A 12,349-nucleotide genomic window follows, 5' to 3' on the forward strand; every position below is an offset into this window, starting at 1 on the left:
ACTTTAAGCATGAGAAGTGAAATGGCAAAATATTAAAACTGAGCCACAGTTACAGACAACTGTGCAAACTACGAAGATTAAATGACATGTCCAGAACTTTTTATTTTGTGAGGTACTGAATAGACAGCTGAGTACCAGTAACCAACAAAATCAACAACAGTAGACAGCTGAGAACCTCATGATGTAAATAGCTAAACCTTCACCACTGCATCAAGTGTGAAGTATTTTCAGGGAAATATAAGCTGGAAGCTTGCTTTCTAAATGGTAAAGCCACATTTCTCCGTTATGTAAAAATGCTCATGAAGCTTGATGTACATACACAGTAAGCATTTTAATGACACAGATTTCTTCAGTCTTGAAACTATTAATTCAGTTGACAACAGTGTAGTAATTAGAAAAAAGTTCTTCTCCTTGCTTGACGTCTCTGAGAGTGACAAGCACTACACACCTCAGCTGGCTGTAAAAAAAGGAAAAGTAAGACATGTAGAAGTGAACAATTGTATTTCCCTTTTATTTCTTTTAATTCTTCATGGCAAGGAGCTAAAACAATGGGTCTGTCGAGATTACTTTTGGGAATAATATGCATAATGCAGGCCAGGGAGCCTGGAAAAACAACACTGAAATACAGATAGCAAGTATAAGCAAAACCAATGTAATTACCAAAACCAGCCAGCCTATGTGAGTACACAAATAATGTTTCCACTCACACAATTATTCAGAAATGAAAAAAATTAGTCAGGGCAGAGAAAAAGACACTTATACAGACAGGAGGAGAAGCTACAGCTAAGTTTAGGGAGCAGAAATCACTCCTCTAGACACGCTTACCCACAGGTGATAGTTGGCTAAACCTACTCTCAGCCAAACAACATCCGAAAGACAGCTCTGAACCGCACCAGAGACCTGCTGTAATCTACGATGATAGGTGAGTCCTCCATGAACCCCAAGCTGTAATCAGTGGCTGTCAAACAGTTTTCCTACAGAGAGAATTTAGGAAGCCACCACCCTAAACTTCCTTTAAGTAAATGACCATGCCCTAAAGCTGAATTATCTGTTCTAGCAAGGAGAGCACAATCTTCCGATGCTGATGAATGTTAAAGTGAAGAACAGCATCAACCCAAATACTCCCCACTACTAAGAAATTTATTGTGAGGCCATTTTGAAACAAATCAAACAACAACAACAAGGTAAACGCTAAGAATGCTTTTACAAGACAGAAACCAGATTACCTAAGTTGTCAGCACTGTAAATAGCAATATCAAAACAAGCAGCTAGAAGCAGATGGGATCTCTGGTCTAGTGGCTGTACAGTGGGACAACTGACTGAACAACCATATTTTCTTGGACAGTTCCAAGGAAGAGCGCAAAATTCCCCCTTCCTGGAAAACCGTCCCATAGCTTAGCTCTGCTCACTGCGCTCACACTTGTCTTACAGTCTTACTGCTTCTTTTATTAGCATTTATTTATTTATCTGCAGATTACAACTGCATCTTTAACCTTGCCTCAGCAGTCTCAGTTTAATCAGAAAAGCCTTTTTACCAATATGCACCGTAACTTTTTCCAGCCAAATTTCGGTGTTTAAAAAAAGCTCCAGAATTACATTAAAAGTCTGGATGATATGCCTTAAAATACTTATAAATCCTCTAGAAGCAGAGGATTATTTAGTTCCTCGAGGTAGCAACTGAATGAGAAGTGCAGTTTCTTTGGTGTGTTAAATTCAGAATCAACATTAGAACCCACCTTCTCACAGCTTGTTATTCTTGACTACATCCCAGTACAGCACACTCACTGACAGACATACATACCCTCTGTCCTTGTTGTCCATATTCCTCCATATATGTACTCATCTAATTGTGACTTTTCCCACGTTTCCAAACAAAAATCTGAGAAACATTTCTAAGTGTTTTAATTTGTAGAAGAGGTGGATTTTCAGGTCATAATGAGGATGATGTAATTGTGTAGTGTAATGAAAAGTCACATGGCTGTATGCTACATAGTATTTCACTTGTCTCAATACACATTAATTTTAGGGTTCTCCTTGCAAATTCATCTGCTTATTCCTCACATAAGCAGAAGACATGGAGAACAGGCGAGTAAGAACCCTAAATCTCAATTCCTTTAGAAGGGCTTTGACTGGTTAAGGGTTGCTAACTACATTTGAAATACATACTGAAAATCCTCAGTACTGTAATCCAAGCAAAATAAAAATAGTGCTTTATGGGATTCAGAAGAATCACACTATAGGATAACCACTGCATGTAAAACTGTCTTCACAGCTATGGTGATCTCGTTTGTAAAGATGTGGAAAAAGGAACAAAAAGAAATAGTCTTGTAAATCACTTAAAATTAGTCTATTCAAAGAGCTAACTCTTCCATACAGGTGAACACTTTTGCATAACTCATCTTCATATGGAGTAAGTTATTCTTCAACCATGTTTGTCTTTTTCACACATACAGTATGTTTTGTATCATACAAATCTATGAGCTCTTTGATTTGCTGCTAACCTCTCTATGTCATGGCTGTAGACGATGTTTGGAAGATACTGTTTCAGTTCTACTGGAAAATATCCCGGCACATCAAACTCCTGATAACACACGTTGGCTGCTTTTTCTAGAAAGAAGGGGGAAAAAAAAGAAGACTCTGATACTGAGAAAATCTTACATAGGGTTTAGAGGTGTGTAAAAATATCAAATATACCGCTGCTGAAGTACCAGATGCTTCATCAAGTCTGAAAACCATGCCTCTGTTGGCAGCTACTACACTCCTCTGAAGTCCTATTTTGAATTTACACAAGAGATACACAACCAACTATAGGACCTTTAATTCATCTTTATTGCATTAAACAGGATGACCTGACTATCAACATGTATATGAAAGGGCATAACTTGCATAGCACCAGGGGTAGCTTACAGCATTGCTAAATGTTAATAAACAACATTTGCTTTTACAGATTAAAAAAAAAAAAAAAACAGAAACCAAAAAACTTGAAAAGAAGTTTTCGTGGTGGCAAAAAAATGTTATAAATACAGCCAGGGAGAAAACCACCATCTGTCCAGCAGGAAGAAGGGAATTTTCTTTACACGCACATTGGACCTGGAAGAAACAGTTTCATGGGACAGACCTTTGTTTCTGTGCTAGCCAATACCTGGTTTGCTACTCTACCAACGTTTCTGGATGCTACTTGGAGAGAGGACATCTTTAGTGTAATGCAGGCTCCGAAAGACACTTAGAAGCTAGGTATGGTAGCAATTGAATTTTCTGTATCTCACAACCATTCCCATGAGTTACTTATTCTCCCAAACCTTAAGACCAACACATACTGTGTAAGACAGAATAAATAAAGTTCCCCTCTTCATGTCCAACAGCAAGGTCATACCAACAGTTTCCTAGATTTTGCGCATAAACACAAGGAAATCTAAAAAAAGTATTATAGTCCAAACTGAGCAGTGATCGAACCTTACTGCACATGTCACCATGTATATGGTCTCCTCATGAAGCCTGCTGGAACCATATTGCGGAATGTGACCTGCAACTCAGTGTACTGCCTCAGCCCAGTGGTCCTTTGCCAGATATCCTTTCCCACTATCTCACATTTTGGGATGTGCACCTTTCATTCTACATATCAGTAGGGAGACTGGAGGATCTGGGACAGTGACTGAGAAAAGCACAAGGGTATTTGAAGTGTTGCTGCACTGAAGGATTCTAACACCCAGCTGTCACAAAAGGCCTCAGAAACCTTTTATCCCTTAAGTGCTTATATTGTTTTAAAGAGCACTATTGTCCTCCAAGATCAGTATGTGGCTCTCTATGTCACCTCCAAAATGCTTATATTCATAAAGACAAACACAAGCCTGGAAAATTTACCTGGCAACTTACCACGTGAACAGTTGTTGACATACTGTCCCATGGCCAGTGGGTTTTGCAGGGCAGATGTGAGCCAGCTCTCGTCGCTCATTTGAAATGGGCCAAGCTGATCTCTCCTGCTGCAAGACCTAAAATGACCAACAGCGTTAACGTGAATCACTGCTCCTTCCCTTAACAGGTCAGCTGTACTTCCTCCTATAGAAATGGCCACAGCCGCTGGGTAACGTTACAGCTGCACCAACCTGCCTGGGCGACAGGACAACACTGGGGTGGGGGAGGAGCACGTGCACAGACCAACACCTTGATGATACTTTAAAAAGTAGACTGAAACCTCCTACTAATGTGTGGTGCCTTTCAGGCTGTGGTGGAAGAACCCACACAAAACAACCATGTACAATTTCAGAAATCAACATTACCATTGCAGAAAGGTCCTCACATTTCGTTCACCTCTAAAGATGTAAAGGCTCATTAAAATATCAACTTCAAACTCATTCCCGGAATTAAAGTCTGGTATTAGTAGGTATTAGTATTCAAACTAAGTATTATTTTAGATCATTTTGCTTGTTATTATTTTCTTTGCATGTCATATTTAAACACAAGTTGTTACAGATTCTATTTTAAGGTAAGCTAAAACAGTCCAGGCTGCAGATTCTATTTTAACGTAAGCTAAAACAGCCCAGGCTAGCTGCATCAGGGGAAGTTCACGTTGGACATCAGGAAAAGGTGCTTCACCAAGAGGGTCAGCGGTTCCTGGAACAGGCTCCCCAGGAAAGTGGTCACGACACCAAGCCTGTCGGAGCTCAAGGAGCATCTGGATGATGCTCGTAGTTATATAGTTTAGTTTTAGGTAATCCTGTGAGGAGCAGAAAGTTGGACTCCATGATCCTTATAAATCCCTTCCAACATGAGATAATATTATCATTATTATTATGTTTACTGCTCCTTTCTTAAGTGCTGCTCATCTGTAGACCAGTGCGGGAGTTACCAGAGTCACCCTTTTGGCATTAGCAAGTCCATGAAGAGGCTTTTTTTTATTTTTAACTCCATTAAGCAGATTTGAGTAACAGCTCAGAAGCATTTAAAAAATTTGATGCTACATCCTGCTCCTATCAAAACAGGAGCAGGATGTAGCTTTACAGGAAACAGTCTCTGTACACCAAAATGCACCTCATAAGGTGCATAACATAAGTACATAACAGATCACATCCAGCACCTCTTACCCTTTTGTTGTTTGCATTATGAGATACGCACAGGTGGATGATACTAAAATTTAACCCAATTTATGGTAAGACAACAGGGAACTGAGACTATTGGTACCACTGTTTTAAATCAGTTGAGAGACAATCTCCTATTTCTTTTGACTGCTTACCTGTACACTGATCTTGATAGTCCTTTATCGTTCCCATCAATAAGGATGCCATCTATACACCTGAAAATAAAGGGATTGCCAAGGGACTGGAAAAAGATGGGCTCATGCTTTCTGTATACTGTACCTGTTGTAAGACAGACATGATTATTTCAGAAGAAAATAGGATAACTGTCAGAATGGGCTTATTTTATCATCCAGTCCCCTCCACTCAAAGGAGACAATGGGGGTAGGAAACAACTCCTTGCTCTCAGTTAATAACATTAACATTTGTAAACTATTAACACCTGTAAACCTGCAGACTTTTAGACACATCTTTGTGGGACAAAAAAAAAGAAATCTACATGAGCTGAGATATTCCAAAGAAAGAAGCCATTGAGGGAAATAATGAAAGAGAAGGCCTGTGTTCAATAGCAAGAGGTAAATAAAAGCAACACAGCCAACTGGCCTGTTTCAGAGGAAAATGCTAAGTGACATTGGTTCAAGAAAGCACGGCTGAAGATATTGAGCTGTTTTGTTACTACCATGTCAGACCACTTCGAAAAGAACACATACAGGCAGAAGCAACCCCCTCCACCACCCCGATCAGAGATTTTGCTTGGTACAGGAGAGGGAAAATGCCAAACCAAGAAGAGGCAAATCATTTCAGCAAACCATTTCAGTTTCCCAAATCCGTGGACAGGATTTAACCTGCCCTGGGTTCCAAGCACAGAAAAATGACAGCAGACTGGCTTGCAATTCTTCATAACATTGCTGTCCTGCATCCCTCACACCCACTACATCTTCAGCAACCCTCTGCAGAAATCCTTCGTTGCAATCTCAGGAGGAGCTAGGCAAAGGCCCCGCCAGCAGGCTGCACTCGCTACCCACGACAGGCAGGAGAGCTGCTCTCTCCACAGGGTCCCCTGCCCAGCCAGCAGCTCTCAGCTTCCTTCCATAAAAAGGCAAGGCAGAAAAGGCAGGCGTTTCAACAGCTCATCCTCTTGTTTTGTTAGATGAGCTGCTAGAGAAGACTCTCAACAAGCCTACACTCACACTTCATATGCACCTGAAATTCGAAGCGAGCTGTAAGATCACAGCCTCATTCCCTGTGATTGTCATTTGACAATTAGTCAGTTTACCAGTCAATGGTAATGGCCAGACACTCCTGCTCTGCCACGGCAAAACATGCTCCGCTGCCCAGTGCTTGGACTGGTCCCGATCCTGCAATACTGGCACAAGCTACAGATTGCATGCAGGGGACGATTCTGTTAACAGATGAAACAGAAACAAATCCAAAGCATTTCAGCAGAGCAGTCCTAGCTTGGCCTTATTGTCAGAATTACATCTTTTTAAGAAATGTAAGCAAATACCCAAGAAATGAGGTGGAGGAACAGGGAAGTGCTGATTTCCCAAATGTGCTTTATGGAAGAGAGTTCTGCCAAATAAAGGTCTTATTTTCATTTGTCAGTTTGTATTTTTGTGCTTTGAAAAAGTTTATAGTCTTGTCAGCTGATCTGTGTGGAGATCTCAAAACCCCATTTTTCAGATCCTTATCCAAAAAAGAAACCTCAAAGAATTAAACTGTATAGTTCATCTACTTGAAATTGCTCCTGTGCATTTGTGTTTAAAGAGTCTGGATCAACTTTTCTAGCAGCTGAAAAATCAGACTTTGAGTACTGAAAGTTTTGGGGTTTTGTATAAACAAAATTACACCCCTCACCCATATTGCTTTGCTTATTTCCAAAAGAACTTGTCAGTGTACACAGAAATATTCGCATTCACTGTAACTAACTGATTTTAAGTAATGACAAAAATAAAACCCGTAAAATAAAAATTAGTGTAGAACTTTGGCATTCTATAATTAGATGGTTAGAAATCACATATAACTTAATCAGAATAAAGAACATTCCATTACCAGGATACATGGATACAAGCGTCCCTTTTGGTACAAAACCTTTGGTAACAAAGACTCCAGTTCCAGCAGACACCAGGGAACTACGGTCTCGAGTAATACTGAACCCCAATGTATTAAACAGAACTTCCTCTGGACTAAACACGTGTTGACTCTGATAGTTACATGAATTTACTTTTGAATTTACTTTTGACTGCTTCTGCTCAACAGTCGGTAATTCCATATATTGACACCTGAGTTCTGGAAGTAAGGCCAAAATATGTGCTTGTCTACTCAAGTCATTTATGAACAGAGCTTTAAATATTTTCAGTAGTGTTTCAAAGACATCTTTATCAGAGATAATTTTGTCTTGGGAGCTTTCGGGCACATATCGGAGGGTCCTGTAAAGAAAAAAAAGTATTTAAGATTACATTTTTCCTAAATAAAATACAGAAAAGCCATTTCACAGCAGCAAATTATATGCACTGTCGTTTCAAACAAAGCCAAACTCTAAAGAATATTCTTTCACACCTGTCCTACTAGAAAACCATCCCTTGTGTATTTACAGCAAGGCAAGCAGGTTAAACCCCACTAAGCTTTTAGTGACAAACATACAAAAATCAAACATATGTGATTATCAAAGTTTCTAAAAAAATATGTATAGTTCATTACACTTAAAATGAGGCAAGGACAAATATTATGCTGACTTGGGAGATTTTAATGTATGCTACTTATCAGAATGTGGAACAGGTTGCCCAGGGAAGCTGTGGATGCCCCATCCCTGGAAGTGTTCAAGGCCAGGCTGGATGGGGCTTTGAGCAACCTGGTCTAGTGGGAGGTGTCCCTGCCCATGGCAGAGGGGTTGGAACTCGATGATCTTCAAGGTCCAACCTAAACCATTCTATGACTGTGTGTCATACTCATTTAAATTCAAGCCCTACTTTTACCTTTGAAAAGAGGGCAAATGCATCTTACCGAGAAAAAGCAAAACCTATGTATTTAGCTTTAACGTCAAATACCATTTCAAAGTAGCCGACTATTACAGTTTTACACAAGCGAAGTGACACAAAACGCTGAACCGCTTTCGCAAAGCGGCCACCTCACAGTGAAAAACCCCAGTTGGCTCCGGTCACTCCTGAGAAGGGAGGGGAGCGGGGTCTCGGCCACCCCAATTCCAGCAGCTACTGGAGGCCGACAAACCCTGCAGGGGACCCACCAGGCGGCACCGGCTGCCGTCACCTCAGCCCGCCGGAAAGAGCGGCGAGGAGGGCCTCCCCTCAAGCGACCCTCATCGCTGCTCGCTGGCGCCCGGGACCCACCCCTCCGCCTCACCTGCGCTTGCGGCGGAGGTTAAGGGCCAGCCAGGGCACGAAGCGGTACTTGTAGCCGTCCCACCGCCGCCTCAGCGCTCGCAACATGGCGGCGAGCGAGCTGCGCCCGCTCCCTCACGACCGACCGGGGCACGGCCCTCTGTCGCCCCGCGCCGCGCCCCAACAGGCCCAGCCAATCCCCGCTCCCTACACGCGGCCGTATTTGCGTACGGAGCTGCCATTGGCTGGTGGCGGGCGAGCGGCCTGTGGGCCTGTGTTGCGCCGACAGCCGAGCCAGAGCGCGCTCTTCGCCGCTCCGGGCCTTAGGCGGAGAGCACGCTTTGGCTTGGCTGTCGGCGCCTAGCGGTGTGTAGTAATAAGCAATACCCCACCCATGAGCTCAGATGGCACTTAGGAGCATAAATAATGTACATTTTAAAGTGCCGGATACTACTTTCACGTATCATCGATGGGTGCTCAACACACACGGAGGCGTGAAGGGACTCCCTCAGGCTCGCCAGGCGCCATCTTGTCACTCCCTGAGGAAACATGGACAGAGCGGCCTGTCCTGCACAGCCTGCAGCGGGGCAGGTTGCAGCTTGCACACAGCTAAGGGGAGGGGGCAGCTCGCAAGCGACACGAGAAGCTTTTTAACCCAAACGTTGAGCTGTTCACCGGCAAAACTGGACTCAAGCGGTGCTGGGACTCCCCTGTTCTTCCATGGCTGAGGGCGCATGAAGAGATGGTTATAACCACAGCATAAAGGCATGGTATAGTTGCACTGAAATAGGGAGAGCTGCGGGCACGGGAAAAGAAAACTCATGTCCTGTGGGTGCACACTTATAAACACGCACACGCCTCTCTCTGTATATAATGCAGCATGCCCCGTCTGTGTTTTATTAAACAATCCCAAAAAGGCAGATCTGATACCAAAAGGAGATTTAAAAATTATCTAGAAGCAGTGGTTGAACCCCAACTCTGTGGTAATTCTGCACACAGGGGCAATCCCAGCGCTATCTGATCACCTCTCCAAAATGACCCCGTGCCTGCGTCCAGCGATGCTGAAGACTCTGTGCTTCAGATGAGCCATGTCAAAAAAGGAGCAGATCAATAACCCAGAGCTGAAATCTGTTACATTTCTGTCCACACTTTTGACTACTACTTGGCGCTGGTGACAAGGAGACATACGTTGTGCTTTGTAGCATCATAAGCAACTGCAGCTTGCGAGGTGCAGCACGCTTACTGGTGTGAAGCAGCCTGCGGCATTTACTGCAAGTCTAACATGCCAGACAGAAGGGATAGATCACAAATGGCGAGCATTTATGACTTGGAGTACATGCAGGATGAGGGCATAAGCTCTTTTGGTGCTACACTTTACCATCAGTTGTCTGCAAAATAAACAAACAAAAAAAAAATCTAGAGAAGAAAACAATCACTCAGCAATTGATCTACAAAAATTAACAAGGGCCTCCAGATCACTCTTTACAAATCATTAAGTTAAGAGATATCAAGATAAGGGCACTGTTATCATCTCCTTGGCCGCTGTTCTCCCTTCTCTGCTTGGGTACCTACTTTCAGAAAACACGCATCTTTGCATGCTGCTCCTTATCCGCAGTTTTAGTTAAAATTTGGCAATGAAGTAAAAAGTTACTAGGAAAATGGGACAGAACATGACAGCATGTATCTTACTTTCTTAGGAGACTAGTTTAAAAAAATAACCAAATGGAGCTACTGTTTAAGAATCAGTTTTGGGCTGAACGGAGAAATCAAACCTCAAACCACAGTGAAGGCTTACACTCCTCTGTCTGGATCTGAACTCTTGCCCTGAGTTTGGGATTTTGCGAGGCAGACCCACCAAAGCAATGAAACAAGCAGGATCAACTTCCCTTCTCAGAGCCTCACAAATATTTATAAATTGACTCTTGATTTAGTCCACATTCACTTTTAATTCTATTGTTGGCCTTGCAAATCTTTTCCAAGAACAGGAACCAAGCAATGACATATTGCAAACTGATACAATTGAGGTAAATAAAAGGAAATGGCACAGCGGCTGCCTCAAACTGCTTTCCTGCCATCTTCTGGACTATCTCGGTAGCGACAGGGAAGAAAGGTCTCAATTCACTCCTTGAATTCTGGTTTTCAGCAGCTGTGTGCCCTAACGAGAAAACAACATGCACATTTGCCACAGTATATGCGTGTTGTGCTTCTTTAAAAGCAAGACTTGTCACATTTGTGACTAAGCAACGGGAGAAGTCAGTGAGGGAAATACAGCACCTTGGGAGGTGGGCAGTCGGGTCAGAGCAGCCATGCATACAAGTTGCCCACTCAGATGATGCAGAGGAAATACATGATCCTCATGACACTCCATCCTGTTCTGGAAGCAATCGTTACCTTGCAATGAGAAAGATGAAACACTGTCAGACTTAAACCTATGATGTCACGCAGAACACAGAATGTAATGTTATTCCCACCAGAGAAATAAAAGTGGCCATAGCTTACTATTCACCTGCAGAATTGAACATGCCCTTTGCAAATGAAGACATTTGGTTCTATGAGTGGGTGTCTTTGACATTTACTGCCAACTGCTGTGGACAGGTGATGCCTGCCATCCCTTCTTCCTAAAAAGGAGACTGCAACATTGTAATTAGCACACAGTACTGTAAGATTCAGGAGTTCTATAGTAAATTGAATAAAGGAAGATACATTACACTCAATTTGTCTTTTATTTAATCCTTATCATATATTGTCCTTCTTGGCATTTCAGTTAGTACATTTTTCTGATTTAAAAAAATCAGATATTAGAATTTATCTGAAAGATTTCTGCTGCCGATTTATGCTGGTGAATTGATAAGTTCCTTTCCCAGTTGCAGAAAGTCACATCAGTAACAGACACTATAAAGAGAGTGATCCCTCAAAATATAGAATTTAGTCATCACAAAAAAGGCTACAGAACACTTGAACTTAATATTCAGCTATAAAAAAATGGATTAATTTAAAAAATATCAAAAAAATCAGGAGAAAGACAAGCAACTGAAACAAGCTGTAGCTTTGCAACACGTGTTCAGGTTGCCTGAATAAGGAAAGGCTTGTTTGCTACTTAAATCACAAGCCACAGAATCATTTCACTGAAAACATAAAATAGCAGATTAACTTCCTTGATGGCTCCAAAGTGATCTAAACAAATCAGCTCACCTGACTTGGTAATTAATAGTTACACTTGTAGTAATGCAAAATTTAGACATTTAATGTTTGATCCAAGGGCATAAGCAAGTGAGGTTCATAGATACAGTGTCATTGTAGAGAAGTTCCTGCCTTTATTATCTATTTAAAAAAAATATTTAGTGTTTGCTGCTGCCCTTTATCTAAGCATTTTTTATTGATACACCTAAGATATATGTATATCAGCCAATACTTATTCCTGTGTCATTTAATATTAGAAACTGTCTTGAAATATTGAGTGTTGCGCATGAAATTGTGTATTAACAGTGAAGATATGTACCAGAAATATTTTATTCACATCAGTAAACTGAATGTGTTCATGTTACAATAAGCAAAGGACAACGTTTGTTCAAAAACTTTTATTTACTATAAAGACAAAAACACCAAAATAGGTACAAATTATACTATATAAAATTGGTTCAATGGGGTAAAAACTTTTAATTAAAATATCTTGATATATTTAAAATAACAAAGGATACAATGAAGCCAAATTTCTTAACCCAGAGATTTCTGTAAAATTTGCTTGCACAGTAAGGTGCTAATAGAAGTTAGCCCTTAAGCCCTGGAAGTCTTAGGAATCAGTCACATAGCAAATATAATTTCATTGTGAAAGTGAACTTTGGTAGAAGAAACTCTATAGGACACCTGAGGTAGTAGAAACTGGAATAAACAGCAGTAGACGTTATTTACAACTTAAGTACCAAATAACATTAAGAACAC

The 12,349-nt window shown here is 41.4% G+C and overlaps 1 protein-coding gene across 4 annotated transcripts; it reads right to left on the reverse strand.

Moving 5' to 3' along the window:
- Positions 1-312: 312 nt before the first annotated feature.
- On the reverse strand, positions 313-8,542 carry SETD9 (SET domain containing 9). Of its 4 annotated transcripts, none has more exons than XM_082497579.1 (6): positions 8,433-8,542; positions 7,125-7,501; positions 5,231-5,354; positions 3,874-3,989; positions 2,502-2,607; positions 313-457 (listed from the first exon to the last, which is right to left on the reverse strand). In XM_082497579.1, the coding sequence occupies exons 1-6, from the start codon at positions 8,516-8,518 to the stop codon at positions 370-372; spliced, it is 897 nt and encodes a 298-aa protein (XP_082353705.1). In that variant the 5' UTR covers positions 8,519-8,542; the 3' UTR covers positions 313-369. The 4 variants fall into 4 exon arrangements, with proteins under 4 accessions (XP_082353705.1, XP_082353704.1, XP_082353707.1 ...); XM_082497578.1 differs by having other exon boundaries at positions 3,862-3,989; XM_082497581.1 differs by lacking the exon at positions 2,502-2,607.
- Positions 8,543-12,349: the final 3,807 nt, after the last annotated feature.

The sequence above is a fragment of the Vanellus vanellus genome, assembly GCF_965231255.1.
Source record: "Vanellus vanellus genome assembly, chromosome: Z".
Lineage (NCBI taxonomy): Eukaryota > Metazoa > Chordata > Aves > Charadriiformes > Charadriidae > Vanellus > Vanellus vanellus.